The sequence below is a fragment of the Mobula hypostoma genome, chromosome 8 (assembly GCF_963921235.1).
Source record: "Mobula hypostoma chromosome 8, sMobHyp1.1, whole genome shotgun sequence".
Lineage (NCBI taxonomy): Eukaryota > Metazoa > Chordata > Chondrichthyes > Myliobatiformes > Myliobatidae > Mobula > Mobula hypostoma.
The window spans coordinates 36245720-36258042 of NC_086104.1; the positions used below are offsets into that span (position 1 = coordinate 36245720).

Below are 12323 nucleotides of genomic sequence, written 5' to 3' on the forward strand. Positions count from 1 at the left end.
TGGGCGACAAAGAAATGGCAGATGAACTTTATGGGTACTTTGCATCTGTCTTCATTGTGAAAGACAATAGCAGTGTACCAGAGGTTGTGAGTGTCAGGGAGCAGGAGTGACTGCCATTGCTATTACAAAGGAAAAAGTGCGAGGCAGACTGAAAGGTGTTAAGGTAGATAAGTTACTTGGGCCAGATGGACTACATCCCAGAGTCCTGAGAGAGGTCGCTGAAGAGACAACAGATGCATTGCTCTTGGTCTTTCAAGAATCACTTGATTCTGGCATGGTCCCGGAGGACTGGAAGTGTGCAAATATTACTCCAGTCTTTAAGAAGGGAGGAAGGCAAAAGAAAGGAAATTATAGGCCAGTTATCCTAGCCTCAGTGTTTGGGAAAGTGTTGGAGTCTATTATTAAGGATGACGTTTTGGGGTACTTGGAAAATAATGATAAAGTAAGTCAAAGTCAGCATGATTTCTTGTCAAGGGAAATCTTGCCTGACAAATCTGTTAGAGTTCTTAGAGGAAGTAACAAGCAGGGTGGACAAAAGAGAGGCAGTGGATGTCAGTTACTTGCATTTTCAGGTGGCATTTGATAAGGTGACACACATGAGGATGCTTACAAGATAAAATCCTGTAGCGTTACAGAAAAGATACTAGCATGGATAGCGGAATGGCTGACAGGCATAGAAACATAGAAAATAGGTGCAGGAGTAGGCCATTCAGCCCTTTGAGCCTGCACCGCCATTCAGTATGATCATGGCTGATCATCCAACACAGAACCCTGTACCAGCCTTCCCTCCATACCCCCTGATCCCTTTAGCCACAAGGGCCATATCTAACTCCCTCTTAAATATAGCCAATGAACTGGCCTCAACTGTTTCCTGTGGCAGAGAATTCCACAGATTCACCACTCTCTGTGTGAAGAAGTTTTTCCTAATCTCGGTCCTAAAAGGCTTCCCCTTTATCCTCAAACTGTGACCCCTCGTTCTGGACTTCCCCAACATCGGGAGCAATCTTCCTGCATCTAGCCTGTCCAATCCCTTTAGGATTTTATACGTTTCAATCAGATCCCCCCTCAATCTTCTAAATTCCAACGAGTATAAGCCTAGTTCATCCAGTCTTTCATCATATGAAAGTCCTGCCATCCCAAGAATCAATCTAGTGAACCTTCTTTGTACTCCCTCTATGGCAAGGATGTCTTTCCTCAGATTAGGAGACTAAGACTGCACACAATACTCCAGGTGTGGTCTCACCAAGGCCTTGTACAACTGCAGTAGTACCTCCCTGCTCCTGTACTCGAATTCTCTTGCTATAAATGCCAGCATACCATTGGCCTTTTTCATCGCCTGCTGTACCTGCATGCCCACTTTCAATGACTGGTGTATAATGACACCCAGGTCTCGTTGCACCTCCCCTTTTCCTAATCGGCCACCATTCAGATAATAATCTGTTTTCCTGTTTTTGCCACCAAAGTGGATAACTTCACATTTATCCACATTAAATTGCATCTGCCATGAATTTGCCCACTCACCTAACCTATCCAAGTCACCCTGCATCCTCTTAGCATCCTCCTCACAGCTAACACTGCTGCCCAGCTTCGTGTCATCCGCAAACTTGGAGATGCTGCATTTAATTCCCTCATCCAAGTCATTAATATATATTGTAAACAACTGGGGTCCCAGCACTGAGCCTTGCGGAACCCCACTAGTCACTGCCTGCCATTCTGAAAGGGTCCCGTTTATTCCCACTCTTTGCTTCCTGTCTGCCAACCAATTCTCTATCCACATCAATACCTTACCCCCAATACCGTGTGCTTTAAGTTTGCACACTAATCTCCTGTGTGGGACCTTGTCAAAAGCCTTTTGAAAATCCAAATACACCACATCCACTGGTTCTCCCCTATCCACTCTACTAGTTACATCCTCAAAAAATTCTATGAGATTCGTCAGACATGACTTACCTTTCACAAATCCATGCTGACTTTGTCCGATGATTTCACCGCTTTCCAAATGTGCTGTTATCACATCTTTGATAACTGACTCTAGCAGGAGGCAGTGAGTGGCCCTTTCTGGTTGGCTGCAAATTACTTACGTTGTTCCTCAGGGGTCAGTATTGGGACCACTATTTTTCACATGATTTGTCCATGATTTAGATAATGGAACTGATGGCTTTGTGGCAAAGTTTGTGGATGAGATGAAGACAGGTGGAGGGGTAGGTAGTGGAGAGGAAGCAATGCGATTGCAGCAGAACTTAGACACATTGGAAGAATGGCAAAAAAAGTGGCAGATGGAGACAATGTTGGGAATGTATGATAATGTATTTTGGTAAATGGAATGATAGTGTAGACTATTATCTAAGTGGGGAGAAGGTTCGAACATAGAGATGCTGAGGGACTTAGGAGTTCTTGTGCAAGACTCCAAAAAGATTAATTTACAGGTTCAGTCTGTGGTAAAGAAGACAAATGCAATGTTGGCATTTATTTCAAGGGGAATAGAATATAAAAGCAAGGAGATAATGGTAAGGCTTTATAAGACACTAGCCAGGCTGTAATTGAAGTATTGTCAACAGTTTTGGGCCTCATATCTCAGAAAGGATGTGTTGTCATTGGAGAGAGTCCAGAGCAGGCGCACAAGGATGATTCTGGGAATGAAGGGGTTAACATATGAGGAGCGTTTGGCAGTTTTGGGTCTGTACTCACTGTAATTTAGAAGAATGTGTAGGGATCTCATTGAAACCTACCAAATATTAAAATGACTAGATAAGGTGGATGTGGAGAGGATGTTTCCTATATGGAGGTATCCAGAACTAGAGGGTGCAACCTCAAAATTGAGGGATGACCTTTTAGAACAGAGGTAAGGAGGAATTTTTTTAGCCAGAGAATAGTGAATCTATGGAATGCTCTGCCACACTCTGCGGTGGAGGCCATCCGTGCGTATATTTAAGGCGGAAATTGATCATTTCCTGATTGGTCAGGGCATCAAAGGATATGGCGAGAAGGCAGGTGTATGAGGTTGAGTGGGATCCAGGATCAGCCATGATGGAATGGCAGAGCAGACTCAATGGGCTGAATGGCCTAATTCTGCTTCTGTGTCTTATGGTCTTATGATTTATCTGGCATGACCAAAATTTGTTGCCCCCCCCAACAACTTCTGAATTGTTGGCCATTTTAGTGGGTAATTAGGAGTCCACCATGCTACTGGGTTTGCGTGGCAAAGGGAGCAAAGGATCATGGATCTTTTTCCCGAATGAAATTAGTATATTTGCATCCCGAGGATATCCTTCCTTTGTTTGCCATCTAATTGACTTTGTTATTGTCATTTAAAATGATCCAAATTATATTACACTTACTGTTATGTTTAATGGTAAAATAGGGGTGGTACAGATAGAAGACAAACAAGTAGTAGTGGTGAGAAACTGAAAAAATTCACTGTTCCTTCTAAACAGCATGGGTGCATGGCTGCGCAGTATCTGAAATGCTCCCACGCACATACCTTTATTGTCATGCAGATGGAATTGGAGGCAGCCAGAAAAAGTTTATGAAATGTGGAAGATTTTTTTTGTACTGCATTTCATTATACCCTTCAATTAATAAATAAAATCAAAACTATTTGATTTTTTTCAATTATTATTCTAAATATTCCTTGTATGCATATTACAAAAAAAAAATTTGAAATGCCTCACAGCTGTAAAAAAAATTAGAGGGAACGTTGGGCTGCCTGCAATATATTTGTCATCTGGTCAAGCATCTGCCAGTGATACATATATCTTACATCCACTCGTGTGTTCTACATTACAGTAAGAAGTAATGACGTGTGCACTTTGGAAAGTGCCCTCCTACGGAGTGTTTCTGGATCAAGAGCACTTGGCTATGTTCCCATTTTCCATTATTTATCCGTGACCCTTTGGGAAACTGTGCACCAGTAAAGGTCACGGAGCGTATCTGGTCATTCCTGAATATGCTGCTAGCTTTAAATTTTGTTCCCAACTCTGCAGAACTTGTTGATGTAGCTAATGTAACTAAGGTGTAGCAACGTGGGCATAAAAGTGCTAACTAAATGGAAAATATCGCAGTGATTGTGATTATGGGATTAACTCTTCGTGAACTGCATCGCTTGTTTATTCATCCAGCAAACTGCATGCCACTGTGTTGTAAATAACCTTTAGTGGTCTCACAAAACTGAATCAACAAAGGTGAAATTGAGTGAATAATTCGTTACAATTTGGGTCACTGTAGTGATCTGTAGAATAGATTCCAGCTGCTGTTTTTGAGTGAAATTTTGATCTTCAAGTGTACAATGGAACAGTTTTCATCCTTAGGCATTTAGTGTCACCACTGATCACAGTGTGATGGGTTACAATGTATTCTAGTTAATTGAGCCATCGGTTAATCAGGGCAGGCGCTTATTTGGGACAATTCTTAAAGAACAAAAGTTCATTGAGAAAATAGCTGGGATTCCTTTCATTTATTTGGGGCACTATGCCATTTAGTTGGGCAGGAGACTTGCAACTAGCGTTAGTTGCACGCACTCACATGGCCATTAGACACAACACTGTGCTCCGAGCCAATAGATTTAAATAGTGCCAATTGTGTGCATTTGTGTTCAAAAAGTAGTGATTTTTGTCACTGTTTAGTTGGCGGGAAATGAGCAGTAAGACAATTCAGAAAAGTTTTGCTCACTGCAGTTTCAAACGTTCAGGCTTGGAGATGCCAGGAACGTCCAGGAGTGAAAATGAAACGATTTAACTTCTTCAAGTTGGAAACTACAAAACATTTGAAGGTTTCAACTTTGAATGTAACATCTTGAATGTTACAATGAAAATGAAGATTTGGAGGATGCGATTGCCGACAGCATTGTATGAAGTCAGTCAATTCTTCACATGGTGTCTGTACTGATTTTGTTTCTTCAAATTCAAGAGAACATGATGTAGATAAATTCCTCCTAGGAACTATTACAGTTTAATCTTACTGCAGTAGTATTTGTAGTGTTTTCATTTCTTCTGTATTTGTTACTCAGTTTATCTTTTTTGTACCTTTTTAACTATTTCCATGAAACTTCAGCTAATTGGGGCAGCCGATAAATTGAGCCAAAATGTACTGGTCCTGGCGTGTCCCAACTAACCAGAATTCACTGTATATTAAAAATCGTTGTTACTTTGCGTTAAAGCACTTGTCCCAGAGTATATTGCCTCTTGCATTGTATTTCTACACTTCCTCTCAATCCAGGTTGCATTTTAGGAACTGGCAAGTATGTGGCTGACGGTGCTAGAATGAGAATGTTTATGGTTGTTTCTTTTTGTTCCCTCTCTCTAAAATAAGATGATTGTTTGAGTCCTGTCTATTTGACTTTCCCGGATATGCCTTTCAGCACTTTCTGCTTCTCACCTCTTTCCCTGATACAAAATCTGAAACCATATGTTTGTTTTTTCCATAAAGTACCAGATGAGTCATCCAGAATGTCAGGAAACAAATCATTGAATTGGTGTGTAAATTGGAAGTGGCTCAAATTCCCCTGAAAGTGTTTGCAAAACAATAATTGGAAAGCAAAAGAAAAACTGCAGATGTTCAAAAGCTGAAATTAAAAACAAAGAATGCTGGAAGTACTCAGCAGCCCTGGCAGCATTTGTGGAGGGATCTGATTAGATCCCTCATCTGTTGTCTTTCTCCAGCAGAGCCTGCAGGACATTCCATGTTGACCACTGCCTGCTGGACTTGTGGTCCAAGGTGCTTCTCTGAAGGAAATCCTCTATGAATGACAGGCTGTGTGACAAAATCCAGCTGCATGGATTTCCCAGGAACAAGACCCGGCTCATCTGTCAGAACACCGGGGAACGTAGAAACTCAGCACATAGTAACATTTGGTGTGTGCGTATTTTGGTTTATGCACAGCCTGATGAGGCACAGACAAATTTCCATGGAGAGTTGGATATTGCAGCCCATAGGATGGGCTCCACCATGATCCACAGATGAAACAGAAGTTTGTTCAGGCGTTCCGAAATGTTACTAGTCTTTCACTAAGATACTACATGGACCACTGATTATTTCCAGCTTTTTTCTTTTGATTGCAAAACAGCAATGCAGTAATGTTGGCATCACATATTTCGGTCAAATAAACAGCCAATTTATTTCTGCCAAACGTACTCATGACTAAAACTATCAATGGTTACTGTCACTAGTGGAAAAAAATGCTTCTTTTTAATATGGGACATCACATCTTTCCAGGCACCTTCCTGTATTTGTGCTCTGCCATAAGGATGCATCCTTCAGGAAAAGTTTGTTATGGGAGTTCAGCTCAAAGAGACTTTAACCTGGAGTCCGGTTGATGGTCACAGTCGAAACCTTGTCCCATTGTGGGTGTCCAATTGAGCAATCAATAAAAATCAGAAATTTGGGGCGATGGTTCCTCTTGATCATAGGCAAGAATTTGGTTATCGGGTGTGAGGTGTATTTGGTGTTGTTGTACGTGGTCAGGTGTGGCCCATACCCCAATGCTCTACTTTGGCAGTCAACTTCTGTTTCATCTGGATCACAGTGGAGCACATCCAGTGGGTTGCAATATACAACTCCACAGAACTGAAAGAAAAGTAAACCCAATGTTGCTCTCGTACTAATGGCCGTTTTGTCTGTGCCTCATCAGGCTGTGCATAAAACCAAAGTACACACACACCGAGTGTTACTATGTGTACAATGTGCTGAGTTTCTACTGTCCCTGGCGTTCAGGTCTTGTTCCTGGGAAATCCATGCAGCTGGATTTTGCCACACAGCCCGATATTCATAGAGAATTTCCTTCAGAGAAACACCTTTGACCACAAGTCCAGCAGGCAGTGCTCAGCATGGAGAAGAACATGATCGGTTCTATGGGACGGTTTCTGAAGCAAACTGTCAAAATCCTTTGCCAAAATGCCTCATCACCAGAACTTGACAAACAAAACCAGGTGGAGGGAGGGGCCTTCCCCACATGACATTTCCTGCATGATTGCACAGATGCTCCCAATTCATGTTGCACTTGAGATGGTTGTGTTGAGGATGAACTACCTGACGGTAAATTTATAAAGTAGGTCTATAGAGGGTTACCAGGAACCTTGTCATGGTTCAATATGAGCAGCTGTGTATCAGGGCATCCTCAGGCTGCTCACAGGGACACATGATGAAACTGGTGCTGCTGGAAAATCATAACTGATGAACAAGCTTTGTGAAAATTTATGAGGTTTCTGGCATTCAAAAGTATTTGTATCCAAATCATCCCAATTGCTCTAAGAAACACCTGTCATTCATTAGTACTTGGTGCAAGATGAGACACAACGTCCATGTTTCACAACAAGTCTGTAAGGTTGTCTTTTTCTTGCAGATGTGGTCACTCGCCTGTGCATCGATCCCGTGAGATGGCTGCTCTTGCCCTCGTTCCCTTTGTGGCAATTGATCGAATTCTTCCAATGGCACAGTCCTTGATGGAAACCTTACCGGCTCCCACAGATCCACGTATACGACAGAACCAGATCCACGGGACACTGCTTCAGGTAAGAGCAAACAGTAAATGTGAGAGAGTAGAGCTGGATTGATAACCACCATAACCAGTCATCAGCAGGTTGCCTGATGGCAGGGACCACAATGTATGTTTTACATGCTTTAATCTAAATCAAGCCGTAGAGACAATCAAAAATATTAGAAATGTGTAAAACTGGATATGACTGCACTTACTTGAAAGTTATGTGCAGTATGAATAAAGACAGTGCTTTGTTTGGGCTGGTAATGGCCAGTTTGCCATCCTGTAAATTAAAGGGGATTTTAAATCCAAATCAATGGTTTCTTACATAATTTTATTTCCAATACTTCCCACAGGATTAAAAATCTCTTAAATAACAGTCCTTTTCCAAAAAGAGCCCCGGGGAACTTAGTTTTTTAGTCAAAATCATGTGTCATAATTTCTCCTGCTTTTAGTATTGTTTAGTAAAAGTGACTGTAGTGCTATATATAACAGCTGTTGAGCTGTCTGCTTTATTGCAAAGAAAGAAGAGGCGGGGTTAGAGTGAGAAATGGGCTTTTTCAGAGACCTTCTCCAAAAGATAAATGTACTGCCAGAGCTCCAACAGCAGTTTGGATGAAGTAAATCATATGTATTTCAGTCTAACATTCAGAGGGAAATGCTTACCTTCATGTTGGAGAACTGGCTGTGTCATAATTAGCCCTCAAGTTACAAAAGTTATTTAAAACATCTGTTATTGGAAATGTATTCACTTATTCATGAAAAGAAAATCCTTGGAAATCCAGTTGCTGATAACCAATATGTGCACTCTGATAACTGTACATGTATTCATTTTGGGCAATTCTAATTTTTAATATTATTGGAGTGATGTAGGGTTGGGTGGGGAGCCAAAGATACCAGAACAGGCTCTTTCAAGGTTTAACTGCAAATCTATTCATACATTCTGAAATCATGTTAGAACACATTGCAGTGTACATCATAAAACCTACCCACCTATCCTTCATTTCAAACCACGATCATACCACAGATGACCCTTGTGCTACAGGGTGTTGCATTCCTAGAAAACCATCCATATAGTGATTTTCTGTAATGCGAAGACACATCGACTGTGCGTATCAAAAAATGTAAATTTTTTTGAAGTGTATGTTTATTTATTTACATAAATTTCCTGAGCAAATTTTTATTCTGTATCTCAGATATTTTAAATGTTTTAAAACTGGTGAATACAGGTCCATAATTCCTTCAAAGTGGCATCACAGGTAGATAGGGTTATAAAGAGAGCTTTTGGCACATTGGCCTTCATAAATCACTGAGTACAGGAGTTGGGATGTTATGCTGAAGTTGTTTAAGATGTTGGTGAGGCTGAACTGTGCAGTTCTGGTCACCTGTCTACACAAAGATATCAATAAGATTAAAAGAGTGTAGTGAAAATTTACAAAGACTTGAGGAGCTGAGTTATAGGGAGTGGTTGAATAGGTTTTTATTCCCTGGAACATAGGAGAATGAAGGGAAATCTTTTAAAGTTGTACAAAATTATGAGGTTTGTTGGTAAGGGGAATTCAAGTAGCCTATTTCCCCTGAGACTGGGTGAGACCTAAAACTAGAGGTCAAAGGTTTAGGATGAAAGGTAAAATAGAAAACTTCACTCAGAATGTGGTGAGAGTGTGGAATGAGCTGCCAACGGAAGTAGTAGATGTGGGTTCAATTGAAACATTTAAGGGATACTTGGATAGGCTCATAGATAGAAGAGGTTTGAAGACATATGGTCTGGGGTGCAGGTAGATGGAACTAGGCAGATGTTCAGGTTGGCATGAACTAGATGTGCCATCAAGTCTGCTTCTTTGCTGCAGTACTCTATGTATCTATGACACTATGATTTGTGAATTATGTAATGGGGGATTTCTTTATAAGGTCACCTTAATAATGTGTATCATCTTTTTCTACTTTTGCTAGCTTAAGATTTACACCTGGTGACCTTAAAGCATTTAACGTATGGTGTCCCAATACTGGTTTAAAAAATTTGTAAGATGTATTGTGTAGGAGGAAGAAGAAGAAGAAGAAGAAGAATAGCCCTTAACTCAGCAGTGGAGTTATCAGGGCACCGTCGTGACGGTGTTTCTGTAGCAAGCTATTCTTGTTTTTACGAGGCCGAGTTGCTAGCTTGACGCTCAACCAGACTTGGATTTGAACTCGGGAACCTTCGCTCCGGAGTCCGGCACTGATATTATTGCGCCACTGAGCGGGACTGTTGTGTAGGAGGAGCCTTACATTGTGTCAGGGGTGATCTTGAGAAAGCAATCTGGTTTGTGCCAGTAAGGTTATTTCCTTGTAATCTCACAAGCTTTCTTTGTAGATGTGTTTCCACTTCACTGTTCCTAATTGCATCACCTTTTGCCCCATTACTGGTGACTAGTTACCCCGTGGTCACCTTGTAATATCACAGCCTAGTTTTCATTTCAGCTTTACCCACCACCTTGTGCATAAGGGATCCCTCATTGTTCTTTCTTCCCTAAGTAAATGTTAGACCAGAAAAAAAAAGATTATTCTACTGTACTTTTGTAAATAACAGCTGTTTGTATTAATATAGAACTTTAATGTTATAAAACTTCCCAAGGGTATGTCATGGGGTCATCATCAAACAAAATTTGACCAAGCTACTTGCGATGTTACGGCAGATTGCCAAATCTGGATTAAAGTGACAAGTTTGAGTGTGTGTCATGAGACACATAGAAAAAGTGGAGAGGTCTATGAAGGGAATTCTACAGCTTAGATTTTGGCAATTGAAGTATTGGCCATGTTGATGGAGTAGTTAAGTTTTTGGATGATCCGGGACCAGAAATGGATGGGAGCTGACATCCCAGGAGATGATAGAACTGGAAAAGAGTACAAGGGCAGGCAGTGGCTACTTGTTTACTCACTAATGTTCCTTCCACCATCTACATCAACTTCACCAATTTGCTCACCAAATGCATTTCTCTCACTGTTCAGCCATCTGCCTTTGGACTACCTGTGTTGACCTTAATTCAGAGGATGGAACTGGAGCCAATCCAGAGTGTGATTGTTTAATCTTGAATTACATTTCATTGGGAAGCGCAGCGTAAAAGTGTTCATGTTAGGTGTTCTAGGGATGTGATGGAAATGGAGTCATGCTATTAAAAGCAGAGCCATGTTCTTCTCATTTCATTCTGCCCTAAAAATGAAATTCTTCGTTGACACCGGGTCATGAATGCCAGCTGTTACTTTGCCTTTTGTTAAAATTAGGCACAACTGACAGTTCTGCCATCCTGACTGGTGCCATACATTTGCAAATGGATTGCACAAATGTGAATGAAACTTCTTACCAATAGAGTTACTTGAAAATCTATTACCAACTAGATTGTTTCAAATTGATTTAGAGCATAAATAGAACATAGAACACTGTACCAGAGGAACAAGCCTTTCGGCTCATGGAGTTACATCAAACTCATTAAACTGGTATTTAAGTACTGAACTAAATTACACAAGTTGATATCTCTCTACTTTCGACATACACATGTGCCCATCTAAAAGCCTTTTAAATGTCTCTGTTGTACTTGTCTCTGCTACCACCCAAGCAGTGTATTTGGTAATCCTCCACTCACTGAGTGCAAAAAAAACTAGTCCCACACATTTCCTTTGAACGTAATACCTCTGTCCTTAAGTACATAACCTGTAGTATTAGACATTTCAACCCTGAGTAAATGATACTGGCTATCTGCTATATCCACGCCTCTGATATTCCTTTAATCCTCTATTAGGTCTCCCCTCAGTTTCCACCACTCCAAATAAAACAATGCAAGTTTCTCCAATTTCTCATCATAGCACCAACTCTTTATCCAGACAGCTTACTGGTAAACCTCTTTTCCACACTTTTCAAAGCCTCCACATTCTACCAATAAGGGGGTGACCATAACTGAATGCAGTACTCCAAATGCAGCCTAACCAAAGTTTTATAAAGTTGCAAGACAACGTCTTGACTCTTGAACTCAGTGCTGTGAGTAATAAAGCCAAGCATGCCTTCATGCACGCCTTGTGCACAATCATTTTCAGGGAGCTCAGGACTTGTAGCCTGAGGTCCTGTGTACATCATCACTCTTGTGGGTCCTGCCATTAACCGTGCACACAGCAGCCATTAATCCTGCAGCAATTAGGTAAATTGTTGTTTAATTAGCTTGTTGAAGTTTGAGAGATGAATAAGTTCCAGAACACTAGGAAACTTTCCAGCTTCTCATATAATTTCATGTGATCTTCAGCTTACCCAATAGAGGAGCTTTGGTTTAATTTCCAATGAATGGTCCTTCTGGAATTGCAGTTCTCTGTCTGTACATATGGCAATCCTGTCTGATCTTGGCAGCTATGTCAAGAAAAGGGTGTGTAGTGAGAACCGCCAGGAGTCAACCACATTCAAAGAAGATAATTAAGTATGCCCTTTATTTTCCCTCTGTTAGAAAAGCAAGTGAAACATGTTTTTACAATTTGTACTAAGAGCACGTTACCTTGTGACAATGAATGTCTATTAAGTGGAGGTAGGGTGTGTCTGTATTCTTGGCTGGAGGGATCTTTTAACTCCAAAAGTATTTAACATGCATCGCTTAAGAACTAGCCAGTAATTTCAGAAATGCACTGCATTGGGACTGTGAAACCATTAGATTATTGACTTCAGGAGGAGGAAACCAGAGGTCCATGAGCCAGTCTTCATCAGAGGATCGGAGATGGACCGGGTCAGCATCTTTAAATTCCTCAGTGTAATCATTTCAGAGGACCTGTCCTAGGCCCAGCACATAAATCCAATTGCAAATGAAGCACCTCTACTTCCTCAGGAATTTGTGAAGAT

The 12323-nt window shown here is 41.0% G+C and overlaps 1 protein-coding gene across 3 annotated transcripts in view; it reads left to right on the forward strand.

The window, feature by feature from the left end:
* LOC134350466 (tRNA (32-2'-O)-methyltransferase regulator THADA-like) overlaps positions 1-12323 on the forward strand; it is a 429822-nt gene that overhangs the window by 232976 nt on the left and 184523 nt on the right. For all 3 annotated transcript variants that reach the window (XM_063055680.1, XM_063055682.1, XM_063055681.1), the window contains exon 28: positions 7337-7505. In XM_063055680.1, the coding sequence (XP_062911750.1) occupies positions 7337-7505 (169 nt within the window). The remainder of the gene's footprint in view (positions 1-7336; positions 7506-12323) is intronic.